The sequence below is a fragment of the Sebastes fasciatus genome, chromosome 10 (genome assembly GCF_043250625.1).
Source record: "Sebastes fasciatus isolate fSebFas1 chromosome 10, fSebFas1.pri, whole genome shotgun sequence".
NCBI classification, from domain to species: Eukaryota; Metazoa; Chordata; class Actinopteri; order Perciformes; family Sebastidae; genus Sebastes; species Sebastes fasciatus.
This window is the reverse complement of record NC_133804.1, coordinates 20,307,343-20,322,434: the sequence shown is the minus strand read 5'-3', so window position 1 is coordinate 20,322,434 and position 15,092 is coordinate 20,307,343. Positions and strand designations below refer to the sequence as shown.

Sequence of the window (15,092 nt, the reverse complement as noted above, 5' to 3'; positions counted from 1 at the left end):
GCTGGAAGCAGTCTGTCATCATTATCAGCCCACATCTGTTTCTGCTTTACCTGTTTCAACTGTGTTTAAACCATTACTTCTTATTTTCTCAGGTTTTTTAATGAGAGGTTTTTACTGAGTACCATAAATTCTTTTGGACAGTGTCTCCATAGGGGTCAAAGCTCACGGAATTGCTTTTTAAGCAGCTAACTAGTTCATCCTGTTTCATACCCTGTGCCTCTTCAGCGTGTTGTTGTTGTTGTATCTTCCTCTTGTTTAAGAAACCTACCTTGCAGCTGTCAGAATTCATTTTGGATCTTACACAGAGCCCCAAACATCAGTTTGCTAAACTTGTAATTGACCACAAAACTATAATCACATGCAGAAGCTCCTGGTTCCCACAGGCCCGAGCTCTCGTTTAAGTGTGCCGCCTTCCTAGCCGAGCTGTCTGGTGAGCAGCTGTGTGCCCATGTGTATGCCGGTGGGGCTCATCCACACACTGTGTGTGTTTGGGGGATGTGGTTAACGTTTGTACTATAACCCTTGTTGTATTTTTGTTTACAAGATATCCCAGATATCTGAGATATCAGGGACCTTAGGGTGGGACTGAATTCCCACAGAGCAGACTACAATTCACACGACTGTTGCTGCCTGTCCCTCTGGGACTGTTGTTTTGTGGCTTTATACAAAAGGGCGCATTTAGACTCATACAGGATAGGGCCAAGCAGTTGGAGGGCATCTTTAAACTTCAAGCTCCTCTCCAGCAAGCATCCACACTGCTGAAGTCTCAGCGACACAAAACTATTCTGTAGCTGACCCCGACTTTGTCTTTCACTGTGGAAGGGGGCAAGTAAAAAGTACATTGTCTCTTAGAAGGATATTAAAATAAGCATGCATGCATTATTAGTGAAGAACATAACAGTTATTGATACATTGTTAGGTCAAACATGTACAGATGGCAAATTTCTTGATTACTATGATGCAGATATCAGTTTTACTGTGTTCCTCATGTGAGGTGAGGATGGCTTTAGCTCAGTGAGTAGAGCAGGTCGTCCTTTAAACACAGAGTTGGCAGCATGTTGAAGTGTCCTTGAGCTAGACACTGAACCCCAAGTGCTCCCCGGGTGCTTCATAGCGGCCCACTGCAATAAAATATATATACTATATGAGAAACATATTCAAGTTTTACGTTGCAGGTGCATCAGATTGATGGCAGGACAAACACTGATTTGTGCACAGTGTTTATTTACAAGGAAACTGAAGAGAATACAAGCAAGTACACATATACTTTAATTAATTGTACCTTTCTTTGCATGAAGGTGGGTAAACCAGAGGTGTGTGTGTGTGTGTGTGTGTGTGTGTGTGTGTGTGTGTGTGTGTGTGTGTGTGTGTGTGTGTGTGTGTGTGTGTGTGTGTGTGTGTGTGCTTGAGAACATAAGATGTTGCATTTGGATGTGTGTTGATGTCCCAGAGGAGGAAGTGTGAAGTTTTGCACTGGCTGATTCTCTGGGAAGGATTACACTAGGGATTACCTAGAACTGTGGAATATGGGGCAATGGCAAAGTTGTGTCAAGCGAATGACTACATATCTACACAGGCTTTACTAAAATACAGTGTATTCTCAAAGGTCAAATTTTGATCAGTGTAGTGATTCTTCTAATCAAACACACACAAGTAGTAATGTGATTTGAAAGAAGGACAGAATCTTGCCTTCTACGTAAGTAAAGATGTAGTGAATTATATTTATTCGGATATTGTAGTTACCTTACATGACTTCCATATAGTTATCATGCGTTATGTTCACATTATATTGCATCCTAAATGACCATTTAGAATAACTCAAAACATCTTTGTTTTGCTATAACTGCCATTTACTCAATCCCTGTAGTTAACATTGTGTCAAATTGCAGCTAAAACTGGATGGCCACTGTTCAGCAGTCATTCTTGGTTTCCAACAGTCTTCCTTTTTCCTCCTGATCTCATTTTCTGCATCCCTCCCCTCCCCCTCTCCAGCTGCACCTCTCTGCTGCAGAGAGAGAAACGAGACAGAGAGAAAGGGAGAGGGAGATTGCTCAGTGTAGGACATTTTGTTCTGTCTATAAAAAGAAATTAAACACCATACGGTGTCATTTCATCTCTGTGTATGTCACCATTTTCACAACAAGAAGAAATATCTCTTTTGTGTCACTTTTAAGCCGTTTATAAAGAGATGCATTATTACCCAGCGGTCCATATACATGTGCTTCGTTTGAACAACATATCATTATAGGACAAATGTGTGTGTCTGTGTTCTCTTCCTTTCCTCTGTCTTTTTCTTTATCCTCTGTTGTTTTTGTAGCTCTTTTTTTTGGCCACCATTGCCTCACAGCTCACAGGAAGCAGGGTGGGATGCGAGCAAGCAAGCGAGGTGGGATGTGTTACCATAGCAACAAGCTGACTCACTGGCAGGGCTGTACCATTTTTCACTGAGCTACAGGGGGTCAGCGGCAGATGCAGTCTCTGAGCTGTGATGGCTCCATGCATTTGTTGATGTTGGGAGGACAGGAGACACCCCTGTTCTGGGCAAAGAGGTAGAGCATCCTCAGACCTGGGGTGACTGATGATGGAGAGAGGGGAGGAGGAGAGGGAGAGGGTGATCATGGCTGCTTATCAGATTTGTTCTGATGGATGCTGCCCTGTTTGTTTTACCGTCCCCTGTTTCCGCCCAAACCCATGGTCACGATGAGTGGCTTGGCTAATATATTAATTTAGATTAAGAATTTCGTATTAAATTCTTTGTTTCTGTTCTATGAAATGAACAACAGCCTTTTGGTGTCCCTTTTTCATTTCCTTGTTGCTTTTTTCCCCTGGTTGACCTATTTTTTTTTTAATGTATGTCTTTTAGACCAACACTGTGATATTATGTTAAAATGTGTTCATGCACACAGTCGAAAGGTATATTACATGCAGGGTATCATTTAAACTAGAGTACACCAGTCTTTTAATAAAAAAGCAGCTACTGCTTTGCTTTGTCTAAGAAGCTTCCATTCCCTCTCACAAAGACACTCACACAGACATCAGCTGTGACAAACAGGGGGTCACAGAGCAAAGAATCTCATTAATAAGGCATGGATTTGTCTCAGGGCATCGCCTCGAGGCCCCCTGCTGTTGCGTTTAGGGTAGTGGCTTTGTGCAGCAGTGCAGTGCAGTATTTTGGTTGTCATTCATACATGGATGGTGTCAGCAGGGTTTCCAATATCTTCAGTTCCCTCAGCAATGATTGTGTTAGGCTGAAGTGGTTGTACTGTACCAAAGTATGTTTATGCTTCTGTTTGAAGGACAAATTGATTGCTGTGTAGCATAATCTAAGTGAATGCTGTTGAAAAGGATTCACGAACCTAATATATTTTTGGTAAGGCAACCACAGTGACCTGTAACTCTGGGCTGTGTAGTCATTTTCTATCCACTGAGGTGGAGCTCTGTCTTTCTCAACAATATTATTTTTTTTGTTTCATAATAATCATCATCCTCCTTCAAGGACAGCAATGCTAAAACCAAGTTTCTCTGAAGCTCCATCTTCTCTCTCTGTCTCTCTCTAACTCTCTCACTCTCTAACTTGTACACACACAAACACACTCACATGGTACTCACATGACACTTGACACCCAGCTTGGTTCATTCTTTCATCAGTAAAGGTCACGTCACACATAATTGTTATCGTATTATCATAATTTATAAAATGAATCTATCATACTTTTCTATTTGAATGCTCTCTGTTGAACATAAGCCACAAGAGTTTAGTCTTTATATTTTATTACATTATGTGCTGATGGACACTCAGATTGAGTGTCACGCTTCAGTCGGTTAAATAATGATAAGATGTATCATTATTTAACCACCTGAAGCGTGACAGATACAGATTAAACCCCACAAAATTGTTTCCACATTTCTAAACTTTAATAGTTTATGTGCACACACAGCGTACAGTTTTTGTGAACAATCCAATCATACAATTTATTATTAATCAACATAAACAGAAATTACTGACGCTTTGAATCACAACACTCATTTGTTGTGAGCCGCATGGTAAGTATGTTGGTTGCTCTACTTCCCAAAGCCAGACTCTGTATGCTGACCACCAGTCTAACTGACATCCTTTCTCTCTTGTTTTTCTCTTTCATGTGTCTCCCTTGCTGCCTACTGCTGTTCCTGTCTCCTCCCTCAATCCTGTTAAATCCTGACTCACCAAATAAGGTAAGAAATAGTTTTCTTCTTTGTTGTTTTCAGCCATCAAACACACAGAGTGGTACAAACGTTCATGATTCTACAAATAGCACTGATTACTGATGCACTGACAACTGAACATCATACTCACCATGCAGGAACAGAAATCAAACGCAGACTATAGCAGTGATGTGTTTTACACTGTGTCCAAACATTACACATTGGCACACTGAGTCAGATTAAGGTTAATCAGATTTTCCGCAAGCGACACATCTGTTCACATACCTCACAAAACAGCTACCATCACTGATGATTGCTTCAATCAGGCGGTGGTGAACGTACCATTTGTTGACAACAGATAATGTGTGACAGTGTGAGTGAATTTATTGTCAATCTATGATGTGATATGATCTTACTCAAATATCTCATGGACATCATTTAAAATATATGCTGTAGATAAGTGGGCAATTACATTTTAATACTTGTCTAATGATAATTTAAACTGTAATATTTAATTTGAAAATATTTAGAATCAGCATTTTAGCTCCTTTGTACATATATACCCTCTTTTTCAAAGTGCCAAAGCACTTTACATTTGAACATGAAGTTGGACAGCTCTCCCTACTTACAGGCTTATATGGTTTAAGGAAAGTATTAGCAGGGGAAACCAGCTGGTGAAGTAACTTGTGCTTGAATCAAGTTGCAAGGATTGTACTGTCCAGCACTGTATCTTGGATTTGATCCTGTTTTTATGTTCCGCAACGCCATCCACTTTATATAGTTAATCATAAAGCATGACATTACAGTTTGAGCAATATATTATAATGCAGTGGGTAAAGAAAGTACAACGCAATTAACAGAACAGAAAAAAATGCAAACTTTGTGACACAAACATGATTTCCACTTAACACGCCAACATATCTGAGGAAATTGACTCACTCTCCCCAGTCAGGGGGAAATCAATTGCAAAGTGTCGAATCAGCTCTATAGTCATTTTTTAGACTGAGCTGACCAACTTGTTCAAATGTCTCATTCAAATGTAAAGTGCTATGGCACCTTTATATTGTAAAGTGTTGTTCATACACACAAACAGTTGCCTGTTTATTAGGTACACCTAGTTAAGCCTGTTGCAGTCTAATACAACAGTCCTGCAATAAATCCTACCTTTGTGAGGTTATAATGTTCAGTCTTTGTTGAAACTCTTTTAGAGAACTGTTCATTAAACGTTATGATAATTTTGGAGGATGTAGTTTGTGGTGCTGTTGAATTGTACCATGTTATGCAGAGGTGTTTCTGTTTAGCCTACCCTCAATGATATAAATGGGGTGGACAAAATAATAGAAACACTTGTCAGCATTTCAACAGCATCAAAAACTCCAAAATGACCTCAGAGTTCGATCAACACCTCTCTAAAACAACAACATAAAACAGAATATTATAATCTGCCTAGGATTCATTGCAAAGCTGTTGTATTAGACTGCATTAGTTTTAAACAGGTGTACCTAATCAACTGGCAACTGATTGTATGTGTAATACTTGGGGAAAAACATTTTATACAATGCAGACCAACACCACACACTACAGCTTTAAAACAACTGATTTAACACACAAACATCTTACTTAGTAGTCCTAACAAAACCTAAACATGCTTCATGTTTGGTGGTGTTTATAGATGGTCTCTTATATTGCATTTCTTTACACCCTACATGTGTTGCTGTTTTTCCAAACATTCAGTCTCAGTTCATCTGATACATGTTAGGGTACTGACTAAAATGATGCATTAACTGTTCATGCTGAGCAATGACTGTATGAAGATGGGTGTGACACTGTGGTTAGCACAGCCACCTCACAAAAAGTTAAAATCCACTGGCTAGGTCTTTTTTTGTGGAGAGCGCATGTCCCCCTCTTTATGAGTATTGTTTGTTGACGTGTGTTAGCAATGTGATAGCCTGATGACCTGTCCAGTGTGTACTCTGCCTCCTGTCCTGTGTGTGGTTGGTTAAGCTCCAGCCTGCACAGGATAAGTGGGTATAGAAAATAGATGAATGATGGTAAAAAGGAAACAACTTTAGTCAATGCAACTTCAGCACTTTGTGCTGTAGCTCAACACCTGATAGTGAACACGTGCAATATCAGGCTTAATATGAAATTTAAAGTGTGAATGAAATGCACGTGCTTCCAAATATTTGTATGAGAATTGTACTTTTACTTACAAATATCCACCATTGAAAGGACTTGTAGCAAAATAGCGTCAAAATATCTAAGAGAAGGTCTGATTTCATAATTTAACCCAAAATTATGTTTAATTTATCGATTTACTCATTCATTCATTCAACCTTTATGTAAATCTCGGGGAATCATTTAGGGCATGCCCTCATGTTCAATGATGTGGAGAGTACAATAAAACAGTATAAATGCACACAAGAACATAATTAATGAATTACAGGAAGCAATCAGCCAGACAACAATAGAACACTGTTAAAAACAGTTACGTTCAAGAGCAGAGTATATAAATGTATATTTATTTATAATTTTTCTCGCTCATAAAATACCAGAAGTATAAAGTTAGCATAATAATATATTTTATATTTATCTATACTTGATTTTTTTAAATGTGACAATACATTATGAAGCTATTTATTTTACTTTTATACTGTATATTCATCGTTTATATTTTAATGTCCTGTGTTTGTAGCAGTGAAATTGAATTAGGTGTGTTCTGGCCGATCTACTCCTGTATTCATCCCTGTATTGTGTGAGAAAAGTAGTGAGGAGGATGAGGTTTTGTTTCCCCTGGCTGCCTGGCCTGCCGTGTTCAGTGAGAGGCTGAGAGGCTGTGTGCTCTGCCTCTCCAGCAGCCTGCAGCAGCAGCAGTTGGCCGCCTGTGTGGCGCTGTCCACACGTGTGGTGCTGAAAGCAGCTCAGGCGCTCTCACCCTCCCTCTCTCACTCTGCCTCTCTACATCTCCCTCTGTCGCCCACCTCCACTCAGAGCAGATGACTGATATATATTGAGTGCATTGTTCATATTAATTTACATTTGTTGTAATGGATAACTTTGCCATTAGCAACACTGAATTTACGCATTTTTAGATTAATTATTATTTTATATGTTAGCAAATAATGCCTGCTGCCAGCGGAGGGATATTGACATGTTTTACTAGGTAATTAGAGTATTGATATCTGTATATAGACTAACTGTGCATATACAGAGTAAATACTTTTGAATATATTTTATTAATTCTTAATTTTTCTATTTTTATCGTAAGTTAACTTGACTTATCTGTACATACTGTATATATATATTTTCAAAACAAAATCACAATTTCTACATTTTTATTTTAAGTTAAACTTCACTTGTTTTATTTATATATTTTATCACAATGTTGCAATGTTACACAGCTCTGTCCACACATTTCTGTTTTCTAGTAGATCTTTATTTACATTTTTTATTTTTATTTCACATTTGCTTTAGCAAAGTAAACGAATGTTTCTCATGGCAATAAAGCCCCTTTTGAATGAGAGAGAGAGAGACACCATCTGCGCTCCCCCTCCCTTTTCATTGCTCTACAGACCTCCATACGGGTATTTTACGTCGGCTGCTGCTGGCAGAATTATTTGTCTGAGGTTTGTGGAGAGCTATGAAGACGTAATGACGTATGCAGGCTGCATTGGCTTTCTGTGGCTGCATTGGCTTTCTGTGGCCACAGGAAGGCAACGAAGAGCCTTGTCAGCCACACAGGCATGTGCATGCATGCAGGTACATCCAGGCAGGAGGATAGATGATGGATTAATACAAAGCATTATATAAGTGATCATATAACGATTCAGTTATTTATAGAACACTGAATTTATTAATTTATTATCTACAGCGTTTATCAATAATTAATGTATTATATCGTTTTCATATTTATAGTTTTAGTCTTCATATACACATTTTAATACCGTTGTAGGTGATGGGATGAGTGTTTAATGGGCAGTCAAATGATATTTCATTTGATAGAGTCGCAATAACCAGGATAATCTTTGTTTGGATCATACTTCTACGTCACTGTTCTGTAGACGCTTACTGATGCCACGATAGGTGGAAATGGGTACACTCTGTCCACCAATGAAATCCAGAGCTGTACAAAGAGATCTACTCCCTCTCACCCAGTAGCTTCAGTCTCGTAACCATTACCATGTTCTGCACAGGCGGGGAGGGATGCACATGCAGACACAAAGCATGACTGTCTCTGTTATGTATGAGGACGCATCTACATTGGATCATATATTTAATCACTTAAGAAGTTTGGATTGGAGTGAGAAGATATGGGATTTATGGAACGAGGAATAATGTGGAACAAATTGCCTGCATGGCAGGTGCTATTGTGGTGGCATCATTTCTTTCTCCTGTGGAGTACAATAGACGGACAGACTCGCTACAGCATCCCGGAGGAGCTGAAACAGGGCTCCGTGGTAGGAAATCTAGCCAAAGATCTGGGTTTGGTTGTATCTGAACTGTACCGACGTAAATTGCGGATAACCTCGGAGGCTGGTAAGCAGTATTTTAGAGTGGACTTGGGGAAGGGAGAACTGGTGGTGGTTGATGGTATAGATAGGGAGGAACTGTGCGGACAAAGACCGTCATGTGTGTTGCCTTTGGAGCTAGTCATAGATAACCCCTTACAGCTGCATCGAGTCGAAATTGAAATACAGGACACAAACGATAATTCTCCTAGTTTTCATACTAAAGAGAAAGTGGTGAAAATTGCAGAGCTGGTCAATCCAGGAGCGCGATTTCCTTTAGAAAGTGCACAGGATCCCGATGTGGGCACTAATTCTGTACGCTCCTACCTCATAAGCAAAAATGATCATTTCAAATTGACTGTTAAATCCCACAAAGACGGTAGAAAAATCCCTGAACTGGTGCTCGAAAAACCTCTTGATCGAGAAAAGCTGCCTGTGCACAATCTCATCCTCACTGCTGTAGATGGTGGAGATCCGGTGCGTTCAGGGACATCTGAAATTACAGTTATAGTACTTGATATCAATGATAATGCGCCACAATTTGAGAGACAGGTATATGAGGCTAACGTCAGCGAAAAGGCAACACCTGGAACTGAAATATTGCACGTTAAAGCTACAGATGCAGACGAAGGACTAAATGGAGAAATTGAATATTTGTTTGCAGAGCAAACTACAGATCTGATTTTATCTTTATTTGACATTGAACCTTCTACTGGAGTTATTGTTGTCAAAGGAAGTTTAGATCATGAAACAAACCCTTTGCATAGATTTGACATAACTGCTAAAGACAAAGGTAACCCTGAGATGGATGGGCATTGTGGCGTCGAAATTAAAATAGTTGACATTAACGACAATATTCCTGAAATAATTGTGATGTCTTTAACGACACCTGTTCCAGAAGACTCTGCTATTGGAACAGTTATTGCGTTGATAAGTGCAAAAGACCCAGATTCGGGTGACAATGGTAAGATTACGTTAAGCGTGTCTTCCAAATCCCCCTTCAAGTTAAATCCTTCAGTCTCTAACCATTACTCATTAGTGACTAATGGGCCACTTGACCGTGAAAAAAATAGCCAGTACAGTGTTAAGATAAGTGCTACTGATCATGGAAAGCCCCCATTATCGAGTGAAAAAATAATACTTGTTGAATTATTAGATGTTAATGACAACCCACCAGTTTTCTCCCAGCCTTCTTATGTCGTTTATGTAAAAGAGAACCACGCACCTGGAAAGATTTTGTGCTCAGTGTCAGCGACTGATCCTGATTCTGGTGACAACGCGAAGATCTCCTACTCCATCTTGGACTCTAAAGTGCAGGACGTGTCTGTCTCCTCTTATGTTTACATTAACTCAGATAACGGCAGCATCTACAGCATGCACTCGTTTGACTATGAGAAGCTGAAGGTGTTTCAGATTCAGGTTCAGGCAAAGGATCAGGGCTCTCCGTCTCTCAGCAGCAACGCCACTGTCCATGTTTTTATCCTGGACCAGAACGACAACGCCCCCGCTGTTATTTACCCCTCCTCCGCTGCCCTGGGCTCCCTCTCTCATCAGAGGATGCCCCGCTCCGCTAAAGCGGGTCACCTGGTTACCAAGGTGACGGCCGTGGACGCTGACTCGGGCCATAACGCCTGGATCTCCTACAAACTGGCGGAGGCCTCAGACGCCTCTCTGTTCACTGTCAACCTGTACACAGGGGAGGTGAGGACTAAACGCGCTGTGTCCGAGCAGGACGACTCCTCTCAGAGGCTGCTTATAGAGATCAAGGACGACGGGGAACCGGTCCAGTCCGCCACCGTCACGGTGTCCATCCTGCTGGAGGACGGCCTCCATGAGCCCATCTTAGACCTCCGACACAAAGTGGCCGAGCCCAGCAAGAAAACCGGCAGGATCACCCTTTATTTGATTCTCTCTCTGGCCTCGGTGTCCGTGCTGTCTCTGGTGACTTTTCTCATCTTAGCGGTTAAATGCATGAGGACCAGCAGAAGCAGCGGTAGTTGCTGCATGAGACGGACCGACTGTGATGGTTACAAGAACCCCAACAGAAACCTGCAGATCCAGCTCAACACTGATGGACCTATAAAGTACGTGGAGGTCCTGGGAGGAGACATGATGTCTCAGAGTCAGTCCTTCAGGTCCTGCATGTCTCCGATGTCAGAGTACAGTGATTTCACTTTGATTAAACCCAGCAGCACCACTGACTTTAAGGAGGTCATCAGTGTTCTGGATGCGTCTTTACCCGACAGCACCTGGACCTTTGAGAGCCAGCAGGTGAGCGAAACAAAATGTAGATTTGGACTTTCATATCTATCTATCTATCTGTCTATCTGTCTATCTATCTTAGTACGTAAGACTGTCTTCAGAACAGTTAAAACAAGTGTGTTCAAGACATCTTTCAATGTAGTCTCACATACACACATTCCCATAGCCCTTTCTGAATAGTTCAGCACCACGAAGGTGGACAGCGACTCTTAGTGGAATACAGGGATGCTTATATGCACAAAGAGTGTGTGTGAGCGTGTGTGTTTTGCTTCTGTTGCTGATTATCTTTTCAGAAAAAAAAAATAATGTTGTCCCCTAAGCTTCTTTTCCTAGTGATTGATTAAAATAACATATCTCACTGTGGAGAATGGGATCGTTTACATCTGAAAAATTGCAGTAGCCAGGCTTATTTCCTTTTCTTTGTTTCTTTTTCTTTCTTGTTAAAAAAATTATGACTTTAATAATCATTTTATAATGACAGGCTACCTTAACATGCTTTGGCGTCCCATAAGTCTCAAAATAATTGCTTTTAGTCACAGTGAAGGGGCACAAAGAGAGTATATGCTGCCACTTTAAGAGTGTCGATCAGCGTCCCTCTCATTGGATGGTGGAGGTGGATGCTGTGCACCAATAGGATTCAGAACTGTACAAAGCAATCCAGTCCCTGCCCCCATGCAGCCTCAGCGCTGTTACACTCACAATGCAACGAGCTCGAGAACAGAGACAGCAATAAGCTCTTATTTTATAATATGACGTTTTTATAATTCAGCTTGCAGCCATGCTCTGTAATTATGGGAAATCTTCTATCGGAATAATATCTGCGATGATGGATTTCAGCATTTTTCTATACAATCGGTCGATTGGAAATAATGTGTTATAGCGGACCAAGGATGACAAAGACAATAGGATACCGAGACTGGAGATGGCAGGCGCTCTGGTGGCATCATTTCTTTCTCTTGTGGAGTACAATAAGCGGACAGACTCGTTACAGCATCCCGGAGGAGCTGAAACAGGGCTCTGTGGTAGGAAATCTAGCCAAAGATCTGGGTTTGGGACTATCTGAGATTTTTGATCGTAAGCTGCGCGTCGCCTCTGAGGCTGGTGAGCAGTATTTCAGTGTGGATGCGGGGAAGGGCGAGCTGGTGGTGAACGACAGAATAGACAGAGAGGCTTTATGTGGACAAAGCGCTAGCTGTGTGCTACCTCTGCAGGTTGTAATTGAAGACCCGTTACAACTTTTTCGTGTTGAGGTAGAAATACAAGATATTAATGATAATGCACCTAAATTTCCATCAAATGATATCACACTGGAGGTTGCGGAATCTACAGGTTTAGGGGTCCGTTTTCCATTAGAAAGCGCCATAGACCCAGATGTTGGTAGTAATTCATTAAAATCATATACTCTCAGTAAAGATGAATGTTTTACTATTCGAGTTAAAGAAGTTGCCGGTGGAAGGAAAGTCCCTGAATTGATTTTAGCAAAGCTTTTAGACAGAGAGAAAAAGGCTGTTCATAAGCTGTTGTTGACAGCTCTAGATGGAGGCAACCCAGTGAGATCAGGGACTGCTCAGCTATCTATTAGAGTCCTTGACATCAACGATAACGTCCCAACGTTTGAGAAAACGTTGTATAAAGTTACTATTAGTGAAAATGCTGCAGAAGGTGCATTAATAGTACAAACAAAAGCGACAGACTTAGACGATGGTCCAAATGGAGAGATAGAATACTCATTAGGAGCGCACACATCAGATACTGTTCTCTCTGTTTTTAGTATTGATCAGGAATCAGGGACAATATTTCTTAAAGGAAAACTAGATTTCGAAACAACTGCAAATTATGAACTAGATATAAGTGCCAAAGATAAAGGCATTCCGAGAATGGAGGGGCATTGTACTGTGCATGTTGAAGTTTTAGATGTTAACGATAATGCACCAGAGATAATACTCACCTCTCATCCAAAACCGGTGCGCGAAGACTCGCCTAATGGCACCGTAGTAGCTTTGCTCAGTGCCAGAGATCTTGACTCTGGTGTTAATGGTAAAGTAACATTACAGCTCCCCAAAATATCTCCATTTGCTCTAAAACCATCGTTTTCTCATAATTACGCACTGGTTACCAGTGGTGTTTTAGATCGAGAAAATGTCTCAGAATATAACATAGAGATAACAGCCACTGATTCAGGCTCTCCTCCTTTGTCCAGTAAGAAAATGATACCTGTCAGCATCACTGATGTGAATGATAACCCTCCTAAATTCACTCAGCCCTCCTTTAATGTGTATTTAAAAGAGAATGGGGTACCAGGCTCTATACTGTACTCAATATCAGCATCTGATCTGGATTTTGGTGAAAACGCCAAAATCTCCTACTCCATCTTGGATTCTAAAGTGCAGGACGTGTCTGTCTCCTCTTATGTTTACATTAACTCAGATAACGGCAGCATCTACAGCATGCACTCGTTTGACTATGAGAAGCTGAAGGTGTTTCAGATTCAGATTCAGGCAAAGGATCAGGGCTCTCCGTCTCTCAGCAGCAACGCCACTGTCCATGTTTTTATCCTGGACCAGAACGACAACGCCCCCGCTGTTATTTACCCCTCCTCCGCTGCCCTGGGCTCCCTCTCTCATCAGAGGATGCCCCGCTCCGCTAAAGCGGGTCACCTGGTCACCAAGGTGACGGCCGTGGACGCTGACTCGGGCCATAACGCCTGGATCTCCTACAAACTGGCGGAGGCATCAGACGCCTCTCTGTTCACTGTCAACCTGTACACAGGGGAGGTGAGGACTAAACGCGCTGTGTCCGAGCAGGACGACTCCTCTCAGAGGCTGCTTATAGAGATCAAGGACGACGGGGAACCGGTCCAGTCCGCCACCGTCACGGTGTCCATCCTGCTGGAGGACGGCCTCCATGAGCCCATCTTAGACCTCCGACACAAAGTGGCCGAGCCCAGCAAGAAAACCGGCAGGATCACCCTTTATTTGATTCTCTCTCTGGCCTCGGTGTCCGTGCTGTCTCTGGTGACTTTTCTCATCTTAGCGGTTAAATGCATGAGGACCAGCAGAAGCAGCGGTAGTTGCTGCATGAGACGGACCGACTGTGATGGTTACAAGAACCCCAACAGAAACCTGCAGATCCAGCTCAACACTGATGGACCTATAAAGTACGTGGAGGTCCTGGGAGGAGACATGATGTCTCAGAGTCAGTCCTTCAGGTCCTGTATGTCTCCGATGTCAGAGTACAGTGATTTCACTTTGATTAAACCCAGCAGCACCACTGACTTTAAGGAGGTCATCAGTGTTCTGGATGCGTCTTTACCCGACAGCACCTGGACCTTTGAGAGCCAGCAGGTGAGCATAGAGTAAAATAATTTTCTATGTGTATATACCATAACAATATTTTTATTTTTTTTATGGTTTTTTTTTTTGCTCTCGGAGGATTTGATCTGATATGACAAACTTGTAAATCCTTATCATACTTAGGTTCATATTTTCAAAACTTTTATGAGTTATACCTTGCTTGCATGTTGTCTCTCGTAGCAGTGATATTTTGACACACGTGTAACTGAACTTTGTGATTTAACACTGAAATACCTGCACGTCTTCGGAAACAGCTCTCTAAATTTTAATAAATATAAGTTAAATAATGTCCATGCGGCTTCAGCCCATTTCACGTTTTCAGATTTACATAGCTATCGTTAGTTGCAGTATAGGGCTTCGTGAGAGCGTTTGTTTTGTGACTGTATGATTGTCTGATTCAAACAGCGACGCAAAATTGGCAAGTCCAATACTTTTTAGGATATGCAAATGATTCATAGTATTTTAACTATTTAATTAACATCTTACCATGTGCTGGAAGTCTAGTATTCCATTTAAACACATTTATTTGAGTGTGAATGTCATTTTAGACACCTGGCATGACTGAGGTGAATGTTATTATAGAAATTGCAATATAAATGAATTAACAGGAATTATTATAATCATAACAATCAAAATAAAAAGACAAAAGCATCCCAATTTTAATAAAAGACTTCAATTTTATGTTACTACTCATTGGAATAAGCACCCCATTGTGCCATTTCATACAGTTTTGGATTGCAGTGCTGGGTCTGGAGCACATTAGTGTATCAGTCTCATTGGATGTAGG

General features: G+C 41.2%; 3 protein-coding genes across 28 annotated transcripts in view; all 3 read left to right on the top strand.

Moving 5' to 3' along the window:
* The window catches only part of LOC141775468 (protocadherin gamma-C5-like), a 227,851-nt gene that overhangs the window by 174,707 nt on the left and 38,052 nt on the right, over positions 1-15,092 (top strand). The window lies entirely within an intron of this gene.
* Positions 8,364-11,147, top strand: LOC141775469 (protocadherin gamma-C5-like). The gene has a single exon (XM_074648897.1). The coding sequence runs from the start codon at positions 8,493-8,495 to the stop codon at positions 11,130-11,132; it is 2,640 nt and encodes an 879-aa protein (XP_074504998.1). The 5' UTR covers positions 8,364-8,492; the 3' UTR covers positions 11,133-11,147.
* Positions 11,539-14,326, top strand: LOC141775473 (protocadherin gamma-C5-like). Its single transcript, XM_074648901.1, has one exon. It carries the CDS (start codon positions 11,822-11,824, stop codon positions 14,309-14,311), a length of 2,490 nt encoding a protein of 829 aa, XP_074505002.1. The 5' UTR covers positions 11,539-11,821; the 3' UTR covers positions 14,312-14,326.

Coding starts and splice junctions, on each gene's coding strand:
- LOC141775469 (XM_074648897.1), top strand. CDS start 8,493: ATGGGATTTATGGAACGAGGAATAATGTGGAACAAATTGCCTGCATGG.
- LOC141775473 (XM_074648901.1), top strand. CDS start 11,822: ATGTGTTATAGCGGACCAAGGATGACAAAGACAATAGGATACCGAGAC.